We start from the raw sequence: 25,838 nt of genomic DNA, 5'->3' as shown, positions 1-25,838 counted from the left end.
AGGCTTTTCATTTTTTTTTAAAATTTTGAGAAATGTGCGAACTGATCCACATAATTAAATAAACGGATTGCATACTTCTAACGGCGATAAAGACATAGTAACTTGCTTTGATCGGTGCTTCCTCAGGTAATAACTCCATAGTTTATATAACTGTGAATAAAAGAGTAATAAAGTTTAGCTAATTTTTTTTGTCTAAATAAGCACGCGTCTTATATAAAATTCCAATACTTTTTGAAATTTATGAGCAGCCATAGTTAATATAATGTTTTCATGTGATGTTCTTGTCAATACAAATACCCAAGTATTTGGTAACACAATCTTTCTTAATTTCAATTTCGTTAATAAGAACTTTCGTAGACTAGAGGTTAGAAAAAGTTTTTTGGAGAGCGCGTAGAAAAGAATCCATGTTTTTTTGCTTACATTTGTTACATTTAAACCATTTAGATATACTTTTAAAGTTCTTTGTTCACCATGGAAAATAGTAAATAGATATTACTAATAGAGAGATATAAGTTTGTGTCATCAGCAAATATAATACTTGAAAGATTTGATGCAAGCCGTTGAAATATATCAAAAACAAAGAATCTCATTGCGGTAGTTGAAGTTTTGTGTATGATCGTTTACAAAATGTTTTTATGAAAAAAAAACTTGAAATTTTTTTATACCGAGAGTCATGTTAAAGCTAGTGTGCATACTAAATGCCAACAAAAGTAGTATGCGACTTGATCCAAGTATTATGTTACTTTTTCGCTGAAATCCGTTTTAAAAAACATTAAATTTTCAGTCATGACTTTAAAAAATCTTTTGTGCTAAATATCTTTATGATATTTAAGTTTAAGTGTGACAAATTCACTAAGAAAAGATCAAAATATTGGTGTTTTTTATTTCACAATAAAAATTTTACTGATTTTTGTTTCTTTTGGTAGTAATCACTAGTTAGCAGTTGGCTGATAATTTTGTAAGATTTGAAAAAGTCATTCAACTACAAAAAGTATTCTATGTTTAAAAGCATTGTTCGATAGTTACTGCAAAAGTCTTCTAAAAATTCCTATCATTAATAGATACCATTATCATTAATTGATACCATTATCATTAATAGATACCATTATCATTAATAGATACCATTATCATTAATAGATACCATTATCATTAATAGATACCATTATCATTAATAGATACCATTATCATTAATAGATACCATTATCATTAATAGATACCATTATCATTAATAGATACCATTATCATTAATAGATACCATTATCATTAATAGATACCATTATCTTGCAAAAAATGAGGTATAGCAAGAGCAGATTTTGTCTTTGTGGATCAAAAAATTAAATTTCTCTATTATAAAATTGAAGTCTCTGGTGATAAGATTAAAACATTTAATGCCTAAGCACGACACCTTTATACAGTGCTCTGGTCAAAAAGATTTAAAAGTAACTTGCTGGTATATTTGACATCACCAGTACAAATGGAGAGTGGCTTGGCGGGTAAGATAAGTAGTTAAATGAAAAGCAAGACTTTAGTGGCACGCCACGACGAAATGCGTAGCAGTGCATCCTTGTAAAACAATAAAAAAGTCCAGTCAGCCCACCATGTCGTTTACTGATTCTTCTACAAAACCTAACTAAAAATGATTATCACGGACACAACGGCTGCGAATACTGGCAGGAAAATGGATTATTATTCATTCTACAGCGTCAGCATATATAACTTAATTTAACTAAACGCATCTACACTGTTATAATTGTTGTAAAGCACATTTTATATATATTTACATATATATATATGTATATATATATATATATATATATATATATATATATATATATATATATATATATATATATATATATATATATATATATATATATATATATATATATAATGTTAATTCACCTCCCCATGGCCGAGTTGACCACTCAGACTACAGACGAAGAGGCTACTTAATTGTGGTTGTAATCCTTTCTCAACTCTATAACTCCGAAACACAGAACTTGACAAACAAGGCCACTGCGCGGAGAACTAAGTTGAGTGCAGTACTACCAGGGGTGTGATGAGGATTGAACTCGGAACCTCTCACTTATGAAGCGAGCGCTCTACCACTACACCACCACCGCTTAAAAATTATAAACGCATCTAAGCTGTTGTAGTCATGGTAATAAAGCAAGTTATACAAATATTGATTATTGACTAGTTTATTTTTATTAATATTTTGTGTGAGTGTTTGTGTGTGTGCGTGTGTGTGACAAAGATGTTTACGCCTTTTTCCGGCCAACATCGATTACCTGGTCAGAGCCAGCATTGAACATCGTTTCCTTGGTTCGGAAACAGAAATATAACCACTGGGAATCTTTTTGCCACTCTTTATTTGCCAGTTTTGAAAAGAAGCACAGTGTTTAAAAACCATATCACAATTTTAATTATTATGAATTATATTAAGTAAATAATAAATACTGCAATTATTTTGTAATGGCTTCTGAAAGCAACATTTTCAATTTAGTATTATTAGACTTAAAAATCTGTTTTTATAAAAGTATACAATACTTATCAAGTATCAAAATTTTCAAATATATTTTTTTATATTAAGTCAAAGCTTTCAGTTGATCAGCTTAACTCAATTAATAGTATCCAGAAGGTAACTTTATAGTTGATCAGTTTTGACTAAATCTAACAGATCTCATGAACGTTGCGTCAGATTTTCATAACTTTTTTACAATTTAACAGATAATTCAACTTGCTAAAAATTTGAAAAAAATATATTTGTTGATGTTTTTGAGAAGATATTGCCTAAATTTTGCAGAGCTGCTCAACCTGACCCAGCGGGGTAAGTTGAGCAATAGTGTTGGTAATGTTGAGAAATCAATAAATAAATGATTGGTACGATACTTGGGTGAACCATCAATAAAACTTTTACCAACATTAAGCGTGTGTATAATTTATAAACTTTTTATTTTATACACTTTAATGACGTAAGTAAAAGAAGTGAAAAGTTAAATAGTAAGAAAGTGTCATAACAGTATTAATTAACAGTAAGAAAGTGTCATAAAGTATTATTTTATACAACTATCTTGAACTTTAAAGCCCTATTATAAAATTATTAATTTTAAAAATGTTTATAAATAATAATGCGCTAAATTAATTTTTATCAAAGTTGTTTCCTTGTGTTCGATAGTTCAGTTTTGTTTATTTTTTTTCAAAGCTGCTTAACTTACCCCTACTAGACAAGGCGACACATTAGTTAAGTTTTAATAAGAACAGTAAGATTTAGGGAAAAACGGGAAAAACTGTAATCGAAAGTCCAATAAATTAATAAAATATCAACACTTAAGTGATGGCAGATAGAAAAGCTTATAAGCATCTAAGAGAAAAATAGCAAAAATATTTCTTTTTACTTCTTTAGTCAAAAATAGAAAAAGTGCACGTGTATCTTGTAACTCAACTCTTTCCAGTAATCTTTTAATGCGCATTGTCTTAACATTCTAATTCCTTAACTTTCATCCGTTAGATGTTTTTTTTATGTTATGCGTAGTTTTTGAGATAATTTAAAACTTTAATTGACCAAATATTTTAAAGTTATATTTAGATAATATATGTTTATTTAGATCATATATCTTTGTAGATTATATATGTTTATTTAGATTATATATGTTTATTTAAAATCTGATTTCTAGTAAATAATTGAAAGTTGTTTTTACATTTGTATCTCAGTACATCTCGGTATATTTGTGTTGCTCAATCGAATATAAAACTTTCTTCAAAATAAATCTTCCTAAACGTTTACTTAACTCGTTAGAAACGCTTCTTATAGAGCTATATAATTCGGTTTCACCTGCTTCGCTACACTTTGTACTCACTTTTAACATATATCTTGAACTCACCTCAAATGGGTTTAATTAACATAATTAGACTCACACGCGCGCTTCTAAACCAGCACACACACTCACGGTGATACGAAACCCCCGAGTAGCACATCTGTAAAATATATATATATATTTTTTTTTTGTATAGTTTGAGTTTATATAAATTTTATTTTGCAGAAAATAACATTAGGTTTTGTTTTTATTGAAATACAATTTAGCCTATTTTCTATTTTTATTTGTATGTATAATTAATGATTGATTTATAACTTTATTTATTGTTTTATTATTGATGCGCAGTGGAAATTTATTATTAGAGCTGCTTCTATATCAGTCTTTGAATTTTGGCTATGACCAGTTGGAGCTAAACGCAAGGTGGTAAAGATTTCGTGTCTTTTTTTATATAAAACCTTAAAATTTCAATTTTGAAAAACTCAAGATCTTATTGTTGCATTAATTATTTTTTAATAAATTATTTATAAAATCTTGGAATCTTTTGTTGAGATGTTCTGATTCATTTCCATATTTGATTTCTTTTTCAAAAGAAATTAAATATGGAATATTTTATTATCTTGTTTAGATCTTCAAAGCTTTCGTCGCAATTGCCGTGATAGCAACTTTTTTGTAGAAAAGAAAAATAGGAAAATTTTGTGTGTATCCTTTAAAGAAACTTTAGAGGTTTTTAAATAACATGTCTGCATTGCAACCGTTTGTTTCCGAATTTAAAGGAAAAACAAAAATATCGTCCGAAGAGTTTGTCAAAATCTTTAGCGAATTCGATAAAGATGGTATGAAAATTCGTTGTCACTTTCTTGATCTGTTCACAGATCTTTGATCTGTTTATAGATTAAATATATATATATATATATATATATATATATATATATATATATATATATATATATATATATATATATATATATATATATATATATATATATATGTATATATATATTATTTATTGGTAAAACATAGTAAAAAATCAATATTTTGTAATTAAAATTTTTACAGGAATTTGATACGAAACGCTTTACATGACGAAACATTATACATCCTTTTCAGTTTTGGTTAATTTACTGTTATAAGTGGAGTATATAAAATATTTCAATACTTAACAATATATATCAAAAATATATATAATGACAAATATATGAAAGTAGTATTTAAATTTTTTTTTTTTTTTTACTTCTAAGATACTATTTATAAATGAAATTTTATTCCAAATGAATTATTGATCCAGTGCTAATGACAAAACCCTTTTTGCTTTCGTATAATAAATTTTTTATCAATTTTCATGTTGTAGATTAATTGTTTCAAAAACACGTTGCTAATACTTTTACATTAACTTCTCTATTGGAATTTTTTATGCCAATCTATTTTTATTGCATATATATATATATATATATATATATATATATATATATATATATATATATATATATATATATATATATATATATATATATATATATATATATATATATATATATATATATATATATATGTATATGTGTATGTATATATATGTATATATATATATATATATATATATATATATATATATATATATATATATATATATATGTATATGTATATATATATATATTTATTTATATATATATATATATATATATATATATATATATATATATATATATATATATATATATATATATATATATATATATATATATATATGTATATATATTATTTTCTTTATGCATTTGCTATGCTAACTGCTATGTATTGAATAATTTAAATGTAATTATTATAGTGTTAAAAGCGACCCTTGTAGGGATCGTAACCAACAGACCAATAACAACTGTTATAAACCTTATTTTGATTAAAACAACTTTAAATTTAGTTTATTGTTAGGCAACTTAATATGTTGATAAATTATTGATAAATATAAGAATGTGAGAGATTGTATAACGAGTGTAAAAGTGTAAAAGATTATGTAATAGTTGGGAAGAAGTTGCGTAACAAGTTCTTATGTGTTTAAATTAATTTTGAACCAATATACGAATAATTCACATATCCGTATATTGGTTAAAAATAAAAAAATAAAAACGTTTAATCCACCCCCTCTGTCAGGGTGTTTGAACATTAATTGAATTTTTTATTTATGCTTATGCAAAGCAAAGGCTTGAAGTTGGTATATAAACGCTCTGTTCAATGGTTGTCAGTTTATTATGAGATTTTATTATAAAGGCCAAAAGTAAATAGTACATCAGATGTTTGATTTGTTAAATAACAGACGTAAATATATACAAAATCTGTTAAATATGTTATTCCTTTTTCTATAGATCGATAGACTAAACTAAAAAGAATAAATTTTATAAATAAAAGTCTTATTTCTTTGAAAATCTATAGACTTGTTTTTAACATAAGGAAACAGAGTGTTTACAAAGTTATTTTTAATTTGTGTTGCTTTTTTACTGAATTTTTCCGGAAATAGAAATTTTATTGAGAATATTTTAATTTTTCAACGTTATAAAGTTATTAAGATTATTCATAAACCTATTTATAGTAATTTTCCTGCAGTTCCGAAAATATTATAATATATTAAAAAAATAGTTAGGCGACTTTTTATTAATTACGTTTAAATATTTTTAACGTAATTAATTAAAACTCGCCTTATGTTTTTTTATATATTATAATATTTTTAGAACAGCAGGAAAATTACGATATTTAATTACTAACTTTTAAATCGCCATATGAAAATTATTAAATTACTATAATTAAATACTAACTTAGCTATATAGAATTATTTTTTGATTTATAATAGAATAGAATCAAATATAATAGAATTTAGAATAAAATTAGTTAGAAAATTACTATATTTAAATACAAAGTTTTTGATACGCTTGTTAAAAACTTATTTAAATAACATATCAACTTCGCTTTTAATAACATATCAACTTTGATCAACATTCTTGTGGAATTTATTTTTGTTTTGTTTAAAGATCTTATCGGAAAATGATATAAAAATCTTGAAAGAGGCAAACTTTTACTGATACGGTTTAATTTCTTTAACTCAAATTTTATAAGGGAAGATAAAAGTTTGAATAAAAAGTATTTTCGAACTATAGAAAGTTGATTCTTACGGCGGAATTTTACGGGTACTTTTAATCGAATTATGGAGGTTTTTGAAACTCGAAGACCTCCATAATTCAAAAAAACTCTTAATTCGAAATTAGGAAAATTCGAAATAGTGAAATTGTACTGTATGTTTTAAAAGTCTTATTTTATAGCATTGGTGTATATAGAGAAATTCAATGGCCAAATAACATTAAAAAACTCAAGAAAGGGCATTTTCAAAAAAAATCACGCACGGAAACTCGTATTGTTTTGTCTATTGATTTCTTAATTATAAAACTGGTAATCTCTAGTTTACTTTCATTTAATCTACAAAAAATATTTTGTAAACAAAAAGAGTATACATTAATAATGTTATCAAAGAATAAAAATAATGACAGAAAAATGCAAATTTTCGCTACTATATAAATAAATTTTAATTCCTCGGAAAATATAAGTTTTAGTAATATACTTTCCTTTTTTATTAAATAATATTTTATAAAGATTTCTAGAAAGTTACAGGATTGCACTATTTGTCTTAGAGTCATACCAATCATTTAAATGTAGTTCAAGCATAGACACGGAAGTTACGAATTTGTCGAGCTCGTGTAGTTATTTTTATGAAAATAAATTGCTTGTGAGTATTTCAAGTGAAATATTATATCAACAATCATATTTATAATATTTTAATAAAAAATAGCTGTCTCCAAATACTTCTTGCTAGTGTATAGCGTTTAGAAAATCATTGTATTTTTTTCAAGTTACTGCAGCATTAACACAAAAAAAAATTAAAATGAAAACAATATATATATTTAAACATTCAGGTACTTTAAAATAAGGTAAAAATATTTTTGTTATAATTGTTCTTTAAGATAATCATAATAGTATTCATATTGCTTTAAGCCCCAGCTTCTAAATGTAAAAACATTGAAAAAAATCACGCACAGAAATAAAAATTCCCTAAATTAACTGGCCCATTAAAATAAACTACATTACTTTGATTGAACAAAGCTCTTGTCAAGTCATATATTCATGTATATAAGTGCCATATATATTACCAAATATTTCTCAAAAGTCTAGTTGGGTCTCAAAAGAAGCGTAATTTCATAGAAAGTTTTAAAAAATGTAAAGCTTTTAAATTAAAACATTTTTTTAAATTCAATGTAAAAATAAAAACTAACATTTAAAAAAAAAATAATCGAAGAAAAGAGAATTAAAACTTTATTTTTCGCTCATTAAATGTCACATAAACCGTGCGAACATTGCGACGGGGTAGTTATAGTACTAATAAAAATAAACTTGAACCTCTTTATCGTCAACAGAAACATGTTGAATGCCTTACTAATTTTAAAGTTCAATTTAATAATACCAAGGCTTTATTAACTAAAATGATCCTTTTCATAATTTGTATACCATAAAAGAAAAAATTAAATGCAATTTACAAAATGACAATGACATTCGTCAATAAGCCTATCAAACTAATTTTTGAAAATATTTTATGGAAGACCGGAGAGAGAATGGACACTTAGGCCATTCTTTTAACGTGTCTTCGTGACTAACATTAAAATTTTTTTTTTTAAACATGGAAAATCAAAAAGTATAAAAAAATTGAAAATGTTAAAAGATACTTCTATTAATGTAGTTTGACAAAAAAAAGTTACTTAAAAAACTGTAATAGTTATTAAAAAAAGCCCAATTTGAGTAAGAACTGTCTTCCCGGTCTACTATTTCATTTAGAGGAGGTTTTCTTTTACAAATTTTTCTGAAAAATTTTGATTTTTCTTAAAAGTTTAGATATAACGAAGATGATATTCCTATATTCTTTTGAATCTTTTTTTTTTAACTTTATTTAAACACTGCATTTACAAAACTTGCTTTAACAATTTTGTAAATTGTTATATAAGACCAGAGGCGATTCTACAAATAAAATGAGGGGTGGAGGGGGAGGGGAGTGAATCCCTAAAAGTACTGACTCGCTCCTTAAAAAAAAAGGTCCTCAAAACGAAAATTTACCCGACTAGCCGACTTAATTCGTTTAAAAACCGACTTGAAAATCACCTTCTTTGGGAGGGCGGGGGGTGGGGGTGGGGTGGAGGGGTTCAACACCCTTCCGTAAAATTGCCTCTATATAAAACTTGTATTGATCAGTACAATAATTTAGCCCAAAGCAATTTGTAAACTGTATTGTAAGAGTTTTATTGGTCAGTAAGATGATTTAGTCCGTACTCGGTGCAGTTAAGCGATTTACAATTTATTCGAATTCTTTTATTTGAAATCAGCACGATTTTATCAGCGTATTATGTCCAAACAAGAGCTTTAAATGTAATAATTTTTTTTGATTCAGGTTTTTATAATATTTAAAGAAACTTATCTTTTTTTATATATAATTTTTAAAGCCTTTTTACTACCCTAATAGTGAATCTAAAGAACAGCATTTTCGAGTTTTTAGATCACTTTCCCTCATTAGCAATGACATGAATTTAGTTAAAATCTTTTGATAAAGTGCCTTAACCTACTATAAATACTAGTTCTAATCGATTCTGACGCATATTAACTATATATAGTTGTCAAAATACAATATCTCCATCAATTTTCACAAAAAATAAGAGAATTCCGATCAAGAAAGAGCATATGATTAAGAAAAATTGCCAATAAACAATCAGAACAGATCGCATTATTAAACTATGATGTTTCACCTGAGCAACGTATTTATTTAAAATCTTATTCAAATTTGGAAAAGCGATTGTGAAGTTTTAAAAAAAAAAAAATCTTTGGTCTGGGTTTTTTGCTACAAACATTTATATTTTATGATAGCGCAAAAAATTTATCACTTTAATATTGTTCGTCTTTTCATAATTTACAGTCCTGATCATTTAAAGGACTTATGTCGTCGTCAACAAAATATAATACAGACGCTATAATATTTAAATTAAACTTGTGGAAAATATAGCTTATGACTGTATGATGCTTCTTTATAAATTAAACTTTTTTTTTATATTTTACTTTTTTACTATAAATTAAACTTTTTTTTTTATATTTTTTAATTTTTTCATGTTTTTAATTCTAAATTATTTGTTATTTTTAAGTATAATACTATACTTAATTATTTATACCTATTATTAATAGGTTGAAAGCTTGAGTTCTATTTCTTATTGTAATTTGAGTTCTATTTCTTATTGTAATTTTTTTGAGTTTAATTTGTAAACTTTTTATTAGTATAAAATTTTAATGAGCAAACTTTTAGCAGTTCTCGATAGCGAGACCTTACTGATTGCTTTTTCAAAATGTAATAAAGAGCAAATAATAATAGAAATATTACATCTTTTACTGCACTTTAACTTCGATAATAATTAAGTTAATTTGATATACATTCGATTTCGACATATATTCGGTATCGATTCGATATATATTTAATAAATTATTGAATATATATCGAATAATTAAGTACTTTCAATATATATTATTGAATATATATTGAAAATACTTAATTAATATTGACAATAATAATTAAGTACTTTCAATAATTGTTTTCAATCGGGGAAGGAAAGGGAATGTAAAATTGTATTCATTTTACTTCTAAATCTTAAATAATTTTACATCATCTTATCTTCTTTTGTTTTTTATTACTGCAATATTACAAGTCATCAAGTCTTTTTCATTTTTTTTAAGTTTAATTTTTTTTTCCTTTTTAAGTTCTCCCTGTTAAAAGAAAAAGGTATTTTACTTAAGGTGCTGATGAACCAATGATTTGCAACTTATCTAGTTTTTTGTGATGATGATGTCAAAACATTTTTGTATTATTTTTATATTATTTGGTGTTTATATTGTACATTGGGTATGTGGATACATCATTAACTGCCATAGGCTTTTGTGTGTTAAATTTTCCAACAAATTTTAAACATTGATATATATTGTAAGTATTCTTTTTTTTTTTTCTTTATAGGAAATGGTTTTATTGAAGCTGGCGAGCTTGATAGTTTTCTTAAAGAAATTTGTGGAGATAACGTAGGTTTTTTTTTTGTTTCCTTTACAGAAATCATTTATTCAACCATAAAATCAAAAAAATTATAAACTTATTTATAGTTTTACAATATCAGGTATGGCCTCACTCTAATGATTAGACTATCATTAGACTAATCATTTAAAATTTGACACAGGAGTGACACTTGAATAAAATAACAGCAAAAAACAAACAAATTATTATATTATTACAATGTTTATTATTATTATTATAAATTATTATATTTATTATTAATATAGTTTTTAGTTATTATTATATTATATTATATTATTATAGTTTAAGTTATTATTATTATTATAAATTATATTATTACAAAGTAATGATAAAGATAGTAAACAACAACAACAACAACAAAAAAAATCAGTTGAATATTAACAACAAATATAATAAGCAACAAATCCACACAAAAAAATACACGACAGTACAAACAAAACACATAAACACTCTACAAAATAAGCAATGCAATATACTGTATGCAGTATATATGTATATACTGTTTTTTATTACTTTATATATATTTATATATATATATATATATATATATATATATATATATATATATATATATATATATATATATATACATATATACATATATGTATATATATGTATTTTTTTTTTCTTTTTTAGGAAAAGGATTTAAAAGAGTTCAAAGAAAATTTATTAAAAAAATATGATGAGAACTTTGATGGAAAAATTTCGATGAAGGAGGTATTATTTAAAAACTTTAGTGTTTTTCTTCATTTTTTTATCTGCAAATTTAAAGAAAAATTAGTTGTAAAAAACAAACATAATATAAATTAAAATAATAAAAGAAGAAAAGCTAGATAGATGGGTTATTGTATCATTAGTAGCCCCTTTTTTGTTTGAATCAAGTTAATTAAACAAAGAAATTACTTGAACTTCGTTTTATTTCAAAAGTCACGAAACTCCTGTTTTGTTAAAGAAAAATTATCATGCAGAAAAATGCATTATGCTTTCAGCAAAGTTTCCGAAAAATCTTGGGAAATTTGTATTTTATTTTGATTATATCTTGGCCATGAATAGAGTTTACAGGGCCGACGACATGGGTTTCAAAATGGGGGGAGGAGGACACAATTGTTAATTCTTAAAAAAAGTCTTTTATATGTAGAATTTTCTTACAAAAAAAGAAAAAGGTTCTTTAAAAAAAAGAAAAAAAAAAGGGGGTGGGGCATGTGCCCTTGATCCCCCCTCCCCCGGTGTTGTTGGCTCTTGTTAAAAGCATTGCACTTATTGGGTTAAGATGCACTTTTTATCAACATCAACAAGATTCTATGCGTGACTTAAAACTTATTAGCTTCTGATAGAATGTGGCTTTTAATTTGATAAATTAAAGGTGTTTTGATTTTTTACCTTGGAAAATACCATTTTGAAGGGCCAGTTTGACTTCAGAAATGTATATATATATATATATATATATATATATATATATATATATATATATATATATATATATGTATATATATATTATATATTATATATTTACATATATTATTATACTCGCAAAAGCAATTAATTGATAACGTGAATTGCTATTGCGAGTGTAACATTTTTGCTTTGTATAACTTCTAAAGTTGATTTGATTTCTTCCTATACATCAAATATTAATGCTAGGTTTTTAAGAAATAACAGGCTTACAAGTTTCTGTGCAAGGCTTTTAAATTTGGCTCTCTCCTTTGAGTCCTGTGTTGAATCAGTTGAAGCATTAATGAAATGCAAATGTAAAGCTTTAAACTTGTGAATTTTTGTGCAAAGTTCACGGCCTTTACAGTTCAAAATAATGAGGCAACCCACCGTGCAATAAGAACTTACTCAATCTTAAAAAGACAAACTTCCATAGCAACTGCTGCAGAAAGCTCTTTCTTCTTTTATGAAGACAGAGTGATGTACAAAGCATAAAGAGTATCAATAAAACACTTAAAACAATTAACCGCAGCGCATGCTTTAACTTTATCGTTTACAACTACCCAAGAAAGATTGTGGTTTTTATTTGATCTAGTCATAACGGAGGCATCGTCACTGCAAAATTCTAGTCAATTGTTATTTAAATAGGAATCCAAAACTCCATGTTGATTAAAAAAGTTTAGGATGTGAGTTACAATTTCTGCAGAATTAACTGCATTCAACTCTACAAATGTGTTAGTTTGAAAATCATCAAATGCACAACAAAGATATATAATTAAGCAAGCTTTCCCAAATGAGTTTGTGCTTTCATCAGTTAGGATACTGAGCAGACTGGGATATTTCTGAGTGTAGCAAAATACTTTTTTCTTCATTTGCTCACTTATAAAGTTAAGTCTCCACAAATAATGTTTGAATGTAACACTGGGTGTTGAGTGCAAATCCAAAAGAAATTTGATAACTTTAGCTGTTTATGTTTTGAAACCATTTCAATTTCATTTATGGAAATGGTGTTGTATTTTTTATGTAACAATTAATCAATCAAATGTACCCTGTAAAAGTTTTATTCATGGATAATTAAATAAAGAAAAAATAATAATAAAATGATATTCTTAATAATAATAACAATAAGAACAAAATATTTTTTAAGGAATATAGATGGTTAGTCTAGCATTTAAGACATTTCAGTCAGGTGATTTTTAATTTTGAGGATTTTTTTTTTTATGAAAAAGCAGTTGGTACTTTTTAAGAATTCCCCCTTCATTCCTAGAGTCACCCCTTAAGAGAAAGTATTCATTTATAATTGAAATTTGTTTTGTTTTATTTTATTACAAGATCTTTTATTAATCTATAAAATATGCAATTTTAAATTTAGTTGTAATAAAAAAAAGATCACAAGTGTTCCCTGGGGTCTTATGTTAAACCAAAAATCAAAGTAGCTGTTAAATTTCCATGAAAATCACCACATAAAAATAAAGATAATCTTCTAATTTTATAATTAAAATAAAGTAATTTATCGACGATGCTATTAAAAAAAAACACGATGATGGAACGGTTGCAAAAAATATATATTAATAGAAGCGTAGCGATTTTGTTATTTGTCTGCTTAGGAGAAATGTTCCCCCCTATATTTACCCCTAATATTTCTACTAAAGTTGGTTTTTATTTAAGCACTTGAAAAGTATGTTGTAAACAGATAATTACTTAAGTCTGTAAATGAAAGCATATTGAATCAATATGCTTTCATTTACAATATGCAAATCACCACATCAATGATATGGTGATTTGCATTTACCAGGTGATCATGCATATATATATATATATATATATATATATATATATATATATATATATATATATATATATATATATATAATAGTTTTTAAAAAAGTAAATATTTGTTATAAAAATCATATTTATATATTTATTATATATTCATACATCTGGCGGAACACAGATGCGCATTTTGCTAAACAAACAGTTCAATTCTGCATATAGCAAGTGTCTTCCTGGTGATCCTCCTATTATCCAGCCACCCACAGATGAGATTTTTAACATAAATGAAAACACCTTCTTTCAAACCGCTGTCAAGCTCGGTTTCTCCAAACAAAAACAAACCATCGTGTATTCCATCCGTAAACCACCATAGATTCTATCTTGAAATCTTCTCAAAAGCTTCATGCTTTTTTTTCTGATTCACAAAATTTCTCTCACTACTGGTGCTGTTACTGCTTACTGAAAGTAAACCAACATTATGCCTATTTTTAAGAAAGGTTGCAGGAAATTGCCAGCAACCTATCATTGCAATCTATCATCCAATTTTACTTACCTCTGTTCCCTGCAAGATAATAGAGTGCCTAATTTGTGAAACTATGCTCAAGAATATGATTGACCACAACCTGTATGACAACAATCAGCATGGAATTGTTATTACAAGATCTTGCTAGACAAATCTGATCAAGGTCTTCGATATAATCTCCAATGTGCTTGAATCTTGTCTTGGAATCATGATAAATCTCTTCTGGATTTTGCTAAAGATATCACTCACTTATATTATAATTAAATTACTACTTTAGCAACAAATGCAGCATTGGCAAGACTAGCTCTGAGCATGACCTCGGCATCATAAATCAATGACTCAAAAAGCAGGAATATAAAACACTTGCTTTTGCCTAAGCTATCACAGTGCAAGGTATTAATATTCAATCAATAAAGGATAGATGTGTGATCACATGTCTTTATTTGACCAGGCAAATTACATTTTGCTTTGACGATTTGACCGCGGCTATTTCAAAAAACATTTTAAAAATGCCCTGAATGAAAAATGTTCTGAATTATACCTTAAGTAAAATAAATTACATCAAAACTTTAAACAAATGTTTTTATATTAGCAAAAGGCTTTAATTGTTTCTTTAAGGCTAAAGGTTTAAAGAAACAATTTACTGATAATGGTTTTTTTTTAAAGTATAATTGGCAGTTGTATATATTTTTTTAATTTATAATATATAAATTGTTTAAATGTGCATTTTTTATAATAAATGTTATTTAAAACAAAAAATTGTTTTGTTTTTATAAACGATGACATTCTTCCACAACGAAAGTCTTTTTAACAAATTTTAATATAAGAATAGTTAAAGTTAATACATTTGAAAGATAAACAAAATTTGTGTTAAAAAATAAAAGACAAATGTTTTAGAAAGCCGTTACAATTAAATAAGTTTTTTTTTAAAGTTTTTTTTTTTAAATAAGTTTAAGTAAGTTTTTGTAACGCATTTTTAAATTTTGACAATATGTCAAAACCAGTGGTCAAATCGTTAAAACAAATTATTTTTTGCGTGGTCATATAATTGTGTGCAATCGCACGCCTTCCTGTGAAAGACTGCTAACTAGTTCCAGAAATAAGTGTTCAGGGACCAGGCAGAGGCTTCTGGGGGCAATGCCATTGACTTCAGCATCAAGCAGTAGCTAACTGTGTGCAAAGAGAATTCTTTGAACACAGTTACGCTAAAAGGTTTTTAGGTTTATTTGATTCAGTGAGTCTAAATAATGTAGTAAGAAAGGGGATAGACAATTTTTAGGGTTAATGGTTTGTGAGCAGGCAAGCCCAAAAGCCATGAAAATTTTTTAGTTTATTTTTCTTAAATATTAGTCTTATACTGTCTTTATACTCATTGTAACTATGAAATTACATCATATATTGGTATTAACTGTCCGATTAGGCATGGAACCTAATATAACTAACCCAAATATTTGGAGTTTTGCTGATCAGTTACTTAGTGGACCATTAGTGACAACCATTATAAATGGCCTTTTAAAATTTTATATCACTATTATTTCTCATTAAGATTTACTCATTAAAAAGCCTCCTTAATTTGTATCAGTTTTGAAACAACATGCTGTGTTATATACATAAGATGACAAAAAATCTTTCTGAAATATCAAAGGAAATGTAGAGGGAGAAGAGATTACCCCTATTGCCATGTCTTATGGTATCTTGCCTTAAACAATCATAACTTCTTGCCTTAAACAATCATAACAATAAATTCTTGTAAAATTATCAAATCAATATAATGTTTTTGCCATCGCATTATTAATTTTAAGTTGCTTCCAAAATACCGATAACAATATATAATATTTAAATAATTTTTCTTTCAGTTGGTGAAGGTTTTGCCTACAGATGAAAATTTTCTTCTTCAATTTCGTGAGTCACACAAACTTCACATTGCAGATTTTTTAAAGGTAAAAATTCCTTGTTTTAAATTTTTTGGAAATGAAAAAATAAAGACAAAAAGTTTTTTATTTTAAATGATTCAATTAATTCATTCTTAATTAATTAGTTTACAGTTAATTTATTTCTAATCAATGCATTCTCAATTAACTCATGAAACAAATGAATTAATTCATGCGCCTTATGTGTTAAAAATTGTTTACCCTCCTCTTCTTTACCCCAATCCCTAAATTTTTTATTTATTTTTTATTTATAAATTTAATTTTGATCATAATCTATGGTTATGCCATTGTAGTAGTGAGAAAATATGAAAAATTTGACCCACTCATCTTATAGAAAACGAGTGGGTCAAAATTTTATTGAAATCAACGTATTGTAAAAGTAAAGTTTAAGATAAGTAAATTTATTATTTATCCTCTTGATAAATTTATTTATGCTATCTTATTCATTTGCATTAAATAAAAATCAATTTTTTAATTTTTATTTATTGTAGCTTTGGTACCATTATGATACTGACAGAAGTGGATTTTTAGAAAGAAGTGAATTAAATGTAAAGACTTACTTTGTGTGCACCTTCTATATAGTATTATTAAAATGTAAAGTATCTATATTTGTACCATTGGTAGTTAATATAATATATTAGTGTATAAAATTACACTTTAATCAATATGAATTAGATTTTTAATGTAAGTTTTTCAATGTTTTATTTCTAGTAGACCTTTTGATTTAGATTTACAGTCCATCTATTCTAATAACTTTTGTTTTCTTTTAATTTTTAATAACTTATTTATAAGCTTTTTTTTATGCAATTTTTTTATACATTTCTGTTTATATAGGATAATAGACAATCACCTAAAATGTTATTGAAAATGTTTGAAAAGACACTACATTATTGCACAGATAGATCTAAATAAATTTGTAATTTTTTCTTAGTATAGACATAATTTATGATATGTTTGTATGTATCTTTATTACTTATTTATCAAAAGGGATTTCTTCATGATCTATTGAGTAAGCAAAATGAAAATGTTTCTCCACAACGTATTAATGATTATGCTGAGGCTATGGTTTGTCATTTTTTTAGATTTTTTTTATTTTATTGATGATAAATGTTTAATGTTGTATTGAATTAGATTGCTACATGACAAAATTGTAATGACAACAATAATTCTAAATTGCAGTTTATGAAGCTTATATATTATTTAAAAACTTATACACTTTTATTTTTATAGTCTTAAATTTTATATATATATATGTTTACATATATATATATATATATATATATATATATATATATATATATATATATATATATATATATATATATATATATATATATATATATATATATATATATATATATATACATATATATACATATATATATATATATATATATATATATATACATATATATACATATATATATATATATATATATATATATATATATATATATATATATATATATATATATATATATATATATATATATATATATATATATAAAATATATATAGGTATCAGATGTACTCTTTTCGAAGTAAAATCTTTTATACTCTCTGTTTTTCAGAAAGTCAATTAGCATAAATAAATAATAATTTATTAGCATAGATAAATAAAAAATTTTCACTTGAGTAATGAGTAGTTTAGGTTAATGTTTTAATGAGTTAATGAATAGTTTAATGAGTTAATGAGTAGTTTAGGAATTTGACATCAGTAAAAATTATTATTTTTGAAAATCGACTATAAAAAATAATTGAAAACTTGTTGAAGTCTGAAATTGTTTACAGCAGAAGCTTGTCAACTGTTTAAACAGTTACACAGTTGAGGAGGTGTTTTTGTTAATTGAAATTTTTCATAAATTAAAGTGCCTTAAATATAACATTTCTTTTTGCTAGATTAATACAAGAATACAAACAAATTTATGTTTCATAAATTAAACTATTTTAAATGTTTTTTGTTATTGATGATGATAAAATGAGAATTTTGACTCTTATTATTTCATTAAAACTAGTTTAAATATTATTTAGAAAGGTTTTTATTTATCTTTTATTATTTATCTGTTCTTTTAATTTTTATATGGAAAACCTGTTTTTAATATATAAACAATGCCAATGCAGTAGGAAAGCTTCAATTGCTGGGAATGCTTTTTGCATTTGTATCTACTGCAATATGAACTAATGCAAGATGTAAACATTTTTATAGCTTAGTCTGTCAATATTGGGCAGAAGACAAATGCCATTTTAAAATTAGTACATTTGAGAGTGTAATAAAAGTATTATTAAATGCATGTAAGACCATTGTTCTTACATACAATTAATTATATGAAGAAATTATAGAAAATAAAAGTTAGTTATAAAAAGCGTAAAAAATTCTGAATATCTAAATTTAATTTAAAAAATTCTGAATATATAAATATAATTTAAAAAATTCTGAATATCTAAATATAATTTAAAAAATTCTGAATATCTAAATATAATTTAAAAAATTCTGAATATCTAAATATAATTTAAAAAATTCTGAATATCTAAATATAATTTAAAAAATTCTGAATATCAGTATCATTAAAGTAGTTTCATATAATAAATATTAACAGATTTTATTGGCTTTATATAGTTTTAGTTGCTTTTTTAAATAACTTTTATATATTTACATTAAATACATTAATTTTCATCATACAAATCTGACTCTTTTTACGGCTCATGTTTGGGTTTAGGAAATATATTCTTTTTTTTTTTTGCAGTCTATAGTTTGCTATAAAAAAAAAGAAAATAGTTTTAAATTATTATAAATATTGTATAAAAATATAAAAATTATTATAAATAAATGCATAAAAATAAAGTTGTATAAAAAAAATAGCTTATTGCATTACCATTTATTTTTTAAAAGAAAGTTTATCATATTATAAAATTTTGAAGGTTTTGATATGGGTGTTACTGATTTTTTTAAATGTTTTTCAGATCGAACTGTTTGATTCAAATAATGATGGCAAGATTGAATTAAATGAACTTGCAAAGTAATTATTTATTAGTAGTTGGGAGTATCCACTTAATATCATGAAAGTTATAGTTTGTCTGTTGTATTTTTAAAAGTCTAACATAACATTTTAATTAAAATTTAATTATTTTCAGGATAATTAGTGTTGAAGAAAACTTCTTGAAGAATTTTGAGGTAAATATAAAATTCCAATATGAAAGCCAAAAATAAAAAAAATTATAGTTATTGACATTTTTTAATTTCATGCAAAGTATTTTTATTACAATGGATGATGTTGTTGTAGACATAACATAAATGTTTAGTGATTTTGTAAAAATAATGCTCCTTGCATTGTAATTAAACTATTAAAAAAATAACTAATTAATAAAAAAATGTTACATTAAAATTATGTATTATGTTAAATATTTATGTAATATAATGTGTATATAATATAATGTATATATTTTTTAATGTTAATTCTCCTTGCCAAGGCTGCAAAGGTCACTACTGTCAAAAAGGCTTATTTAATTGTGGTTACAAGTACTACCAGGGGCATGGTGCGGATCGAACCACACTGTATTATTATTGTACCCAATATGTATATTTAAAAAAATGACAAAAAATACTTCTTTGCAATCCAGTCAAAAACAATTCCTAGCTTTATTTATAACCACACTATTTATTTGCTACCAAGTACTTTTTCAAACATCAACTACTTTTTTGTCACCAAACTAAACAGAAAAAAGAAACGGAAAGTCTTTGCTTTAAAAAATTAAATTAAATGTAAAAAAAATAACAAAACATTAATTTTAGCACAAAAAAAATTCTTTAAATTCTTTAAAGAGTTCTTAGTTTAAGAGTTTAAAGTTTTCTTTGTGATTATTCTGTTTGTTTGTAATATGTCTTAAATATCATGTACATATATAATAAAAAAAGAAAGACATACAAACAAAAAAGGAGAAAAATCATTTTGATAAAGATATTAAACTGTTTTTGAAACATTTTTCAAATATATTAAACTATATCCGAAGAATGTTTTTAATTCTGATATCTGACATAAATTTTCATGTAATTTCTTGCTTTTGTTTTGGTTAATAAAACCAGGTTACAGAATCTTTAAACAATATCAACAAACAATACCTATATATAGTATACATAATAACTAATAAAATTTTAACTTTTACAATTTTGAAGTGTTTCTAAAGTAGTAATCGTTTTTCTACAAAAAAACTCATCACAATTTCATGAAAATAGTAAAACAATACTGTCTACTTTTTATTTAGTATGCACAAATATGTCGTTTTATAATGAAGATGGTTGTTTTGGCTTTTTTATTTTATGTTGTTTTTAATTATTTTATAGGAAGTCAGCATGGATGAGTTTGAAAAAATCTTTACTCACTATGATCAGGTTTTTTATTTAATTTTATTTACTTGACTTGGTTTTCTTCTTGTTGATTGTGTCTATTCTATTATCAATATTAAAAAATATAATCAAAGATCTACCTGATCTGCCTTGAAAAAATACAAAGCACTTAAATTAACTGTAATCTAAAAGTCATATTATGTTAATTGGGAATCTTTTAAAATCTTTTTTATGTTTGTTTTGCAGCTGTAGTAATGTATTACTACAAAAAAAAAAAAGTTATTAGTTGTAGCTGTAGTTAACTGTAGGCTAAGTTGTAGTAATGTTAAAATACTAAATCCTAAATATTGAAAATACTTTTATATCGAATTCTTATAAAAAAATACAATTTATTTAATCTTTTAGTTGCCAACATTTTTTTTTTTTCTTCTATTTATTTTAAGTTATTAAAATCTAAACTAAAATATTTGGTGTTTCTTCTTTAGGTATTATACACATGTCTGATTACTATATAAAAATCAAAATCATACTAATTGTTATACCAATTTTTTATATTAATAGTTTCTATTAATCATTTAATATATATTTATATTAGTTACAAACTAATGTATGCTTTATGTGAAGAGCCCATTTGCAAACACGTCAAGTTCAAGTCTGATTTTATGAAAACAACCAAAAGTTAAACTACTCTTAGTTGCACATCAACAGATATTGATATTTTCTTTGTCTATTTTTAGAACCGAAAATTTTTTAATTGATTCAATATTAAAATAGATGATAGATTTCAGTAAATAGAGGGCAAAAACTCTTCTAAAGTCCCCTTTTTTCAAAAACCTCTCCTAAAATCCTCTATTATCCTCTAAAAAAATTTGATCAAATCTTCTCTTTAACTCCTCTTTTTTATTTTTTTATTTCTTGATGGTAGTATAATGTTCAAAATTTCTGGTCTGCAAAACTAGTTAACGTTTAAAATGAGCAAAAATGACATTATTGACCCCTTTCCAACCCACAAATATGTGGAAACAAGGACATTAAACCTATAAAAAAAAATCCTCTAGAATCCTTTGTTTTTATTCAAAATTTTGTTGTTTTTTGAAAAAAATACTCTAATTTAAATGCAAAATCTCCTCTAAAATCCTTTATTATCCTCTTTTTATATGAAAATTTTATGTGGCCACCCTGATGTAGAATGTGAATTAACAAAAATTTTTTTTTTTTTTTTTTTTTTTTTTTTTTGTGGCTTAGCGCGTTTTGCAGATAATTTGCCTCAAATATTCTTTTATTTCATGGAAAAACAAAAGGTTTTTTATTTGGGTTTTTATGGGTAAGCTTTTTCAACACTTAAGAAATGAAATAAAGGTATTTAAATACCTGTCAGAGCCTAAAATGCTCAAATAAGAATTACCAAAGTACCCAAATGTATATAAATGTATTAGAATTTTTAACTTTCGATACACATCCAACAACGTTATCAAAAATTCACTTATTTATAACTTACGTTACGCAGAGAAACAAAGTAAAGAAATATTTTAACTTTTTAGTTGGATTTCTGCAAATCAGTATTGAAACTTTTAACAGGAAGTTTTTAAACCAATTCTAATTACCAAAATTAAAGAAATTAAAAATTATTGAAAAAGAAGTGCTTTGCAAAATAAACATGATATTTTGATACTATTCGCTTAACATAAGTTACCTCACTTGGTTACCTCACATGGTTACCTTATGTTACTATGTGATGTTTAACAAGAATTTTCCTCCAAAATCAGCTTATATCTCTGCAACAAATAATAACAGTGAGCTAATAATTCATAAAAAATTAGTTTAATAAGTGTAATTAAAATGTATTCAAATAATCCATATCAAGATTTGGGGTATTTAATTAGACATTTGAAGAGACATCTTGAACCCAACAAAATTTTGTTGTCTTTTTTTTTTATATTTTGATTAAAACTATTACGTGTCCTTTATTAATAAAAAACAATAATTTAGTCTTTAGTTCAGCACACTTTTTACATCTGTGGCAATTTTTTTGATCATTTTTCAGTTGTTGTTTTTTTTCCTGATCATTTTTTAGGTGCTTTGGGTCATTTTAACTTTGTTTAAAGTTGATTGAAAGTACTTACACAACAACGAATATAGTTTCGAAATCAAAGATTTTTTTACTTATGTGTATAAACATAGTTCTAAAGAAAGTCTTTAAAAAATGGCTGACCATGCTGATCAGTGCATAAGATGGCTACAAGAAAATGATTTTCATTTATGTGTTGCAGGAAGACATAGTCTCTCCAGATTTGAATGTTATAAAATGCGTTTCAAAAATATAAAAAAACTATGGACTACTTTTGTAAAAAAACTTACGTTAGAAGAACAATAAAATTTTGAACCCAGAGTTCTAATGTATAATGGCGGCATAGACTCTGTGCTAAAAAAACAAAATGTTTCAAGTCATTAAGTTTGATGAAAAAAATAGATTTAAAGAAGGAGTCTTTTGAAAATATACCATATCAGGGATTCAGAATCTTTTTGAGACACCGCATCCCTGATGTTGTGTATATTCAAAAGCAAGTTCTGTTTGTGAAATAAAAAATATAAACATCATATCAATAACCCATCCAACTTTAAGAATGATGAAGTTTTTATGTGATATAGACAGTCAGATGCAACAGTGAAAGATTTTTTTTTTTGCTGTAGTGAAAAAAATTTTTAGTTTTGTACATAGTGCACAGCTTGAGGTTGATTAAAATACACTTGAAGTTCAAAGCATAATTGAGCAGAATATTAGCAGCAGTTAATGTGTTTAAGGAGTTAATGTGTTTAAGGAATTAATTAATGATGTGTTTAAGGAGTTGGTAAGGCTTTTTTTAAATTATTTAGGTTGTTTTTATTTGATACTAGCATGCATTTTGAATATTTTTCACATAACCATAATGTGAATAATAAATTCCTTACCAAACCACTTTTCCATTTCCAAACATTTCAGCGTTTTAAATAGAATTGTTGTTCTTTTTATCTGGTTTCTACCATTGTTACCAATTTGTTAGTTAGTGTTTCAATAAAGGTCTAAAATTTCAGAACAAACATCAGACTTTCGCAGTTCTATACAAAACAAAATTTTGTTGTTTCCAATTTTAATGCTTGAAAATAGCTAACAACCTTTCTTTTACAGAATCTAAAGCAAATCAAATTTTTTTATGGTAGCTTCAAACTCATATGTTGTGATGCAAAGTTGAGATTCATTAAGTTTTATAGTTGACAAAACATGCTCATATTGAAAAGCTAGTGTGTTTCTTTAAGAGTTAAAAGAATATGATAAGTTTGAACCTTGACGTTTCTATTTATAATAATTTGAACATAGTTTTTAAGAAATGGAAACTTTTGACTAACGTCATCATCAAAGTAAATCTTTGTGTTTTTCCGTTTCAATCAATGCTCAATTATTTACAATAAATAATGAAGTTGCTTAAGGGGTCGTCCATAAATTATGTCATGTTCTAGATGGTTAAGTAGGAGGGTAAGTACACGGTAGTGGTGTAGTGGTAGAGCGCTTGGTTCATAAGAAAGATGTTCCAAGTTCGATCCCCACCATGTCTCTGGTAGTTGAGCAACTTGTTTGGTAATAAATTTAAACAAACAAATATATTTTGCGGTTAAAGATTTTTTACTGTCAATAAATTATCACTTTGCTTTTGTGTAATATATGTGCTGTCAAAACATTTAACTTAAGTGCGAAAGGTTTTTAATTTAACTGCACAACTTCTCATCCAGCATTAGCTTTATCATTTGTTTGAAAAGTAGAATTTTCTAGTTTTGTATTTCAGCTTCTTGAGATTGTTTGTTAAAGATTTCTTTAAATAATTTATTATTCAGGATGGAAATGGTTATGTAGAGGGAACAGAACTTCTTGGGTTTATTAGAGACTTAATGGCTTCGAAATCAGACATTATCAAGGTATTGCATAAGTTTTTTCTACAAATTATTTGTATATATATTTTTATATATTGCAGTAAATGTTTTGTCTATTTATATTTATAAATAGTTTTATTAAACAGTAAATAGTTAAGTAAAATAAATAGCAACATTATAAATATAAAAATTTTGAAGTGACAAGAAATAAATGATCTTAATTAAAATTCAAATCTTGCTAAATTGATTATTGATCTGTATTAGAATTCATATATTGGTAATCAGGTCGCAAAAATAAACTTATTTTGTTAATTTTTTTTTTTTAATTTTAAAACAATTTTTTTCTCATTACAATATTTTTACAATACCAGTTCTAAGTAATGTGTGTAAGTAATGTGTGTAAGCAATGAAAAGCTCTTGGCTATATGGATTGGTTAGTGAAGTGATGGCGAATGATTTGAGCGAGTTGTTGAACGCATATACAATAACTATAGACGCATATGTAAAAAATCTTTTTAAATCAATTGTTAATTTAAAGTACATAAAATATAAAGTACTATTTTTTATATTTCCGTTTTTATGTTTCGTTCCTAGTGTGAATGGTAGTTAACTGTAAATACACATTACATAAGGAATAGTATATGGGCAAAATTATTTGCTTTTTCTAAGAGAAAAAATCTTTACAAAAATTGCATTTATTCTAGTACATCCTAACTTTTTACTTCATTCTCATTTTCTACTGCATTCTAACTTTCTACTGCATCCTAACTTTCTACTACATCCTAACTTTTTCATGTGTTAATATGCTAACATTTTTAAGTATACCAAGCTTGTCTTGTTTCAAAGTATCTGCATGTATTTTAGAGTACATCCACTAAAGATTTAGAGTCGTACCAAAAAATAATTATGGAATGCATCGACGAAGACAATGATGGGAAAGTGTCAAAGGAAGAATTGAAATTGTTGTTTAAATGAAAAA

The 25,838-nt window shown here is 25.2% G+C and overlaps 1 protein-coding gene across 1 annotated transcript; it reads left to right on the top strand.

The window, feature by feature from the left end:
- Positions 1 to 25,838, top strand: LOC100210040 (calbindin-32). Its single transcript, XM_065801252.1, has 13 exons — positions 1 to 126; positions 4,181 to 4,238; positions 4,444 to 4,651; positions 10,885 to 10,946; positions 11,593 to 11,673; positions 16,540 to 16,623; positions 17,106 to 17,162; positions 17,602 to 17,679; positions 19,576 to 19,631; positions 19,747 to 19,786; positions 20,954 to 21,001; positions 24,824 to 24,904; positions 25,724 to 25,838. The coding sequence occupies exons 3-13, from the start codon at positions 4,555 to 4,557 to the stop codon at positions 25,832 to 25,834; spliced, it is 795 nt and encodes a 264-aa protein (XP_065657324.1). The 5' UTR covers positions 1 to 126; positions 4,181 to 4,238; positions 4,444 to 4,554; the 3' UTR covers positions 25,835 to 25,838.

Source organism: Hydra vulgaris, chromosome 07, assembly GCF_038396675.1.
Source record: "Hydra vulgaris chromosome 07, alternate assembly HydraT2T_AEP".
Lineage (NCBI taxonomy): Eukaryota > Metazoa > Cnidaria > Hydrozoa > Anthoathecata > Hydridae > Hydra > Hydra vulgaris.
This window is presented reverse-complemented; position numbering and strand designations above follow the sequence as displayed.

Excerpts from the sequence above, each read along its gene's own strand:
- LOC100210040 (XM_065801252.1), top strand. The coding sequence starts at position 4,555 with ATGTCTGCATTGCAACCGTTTGTTTCCGAATTTAAAGGAAAAACAAAA. Across the intron at positions 17,163-17,601 it reads TAGAAAGAAGTGAATTAAAT|GGATTTCTTCATGATCTATT; the intron begins GTAAAGACTTAC and ends ATTTATCAAAAG. Across the intron at positions 19,787-20,953 it reads ACTTCTTGAAGAATTTTGAG|GAAGTCAGCATGGATGAGTT; the intron begins GTAAATATAAAA and ends ATTATTTTATAG.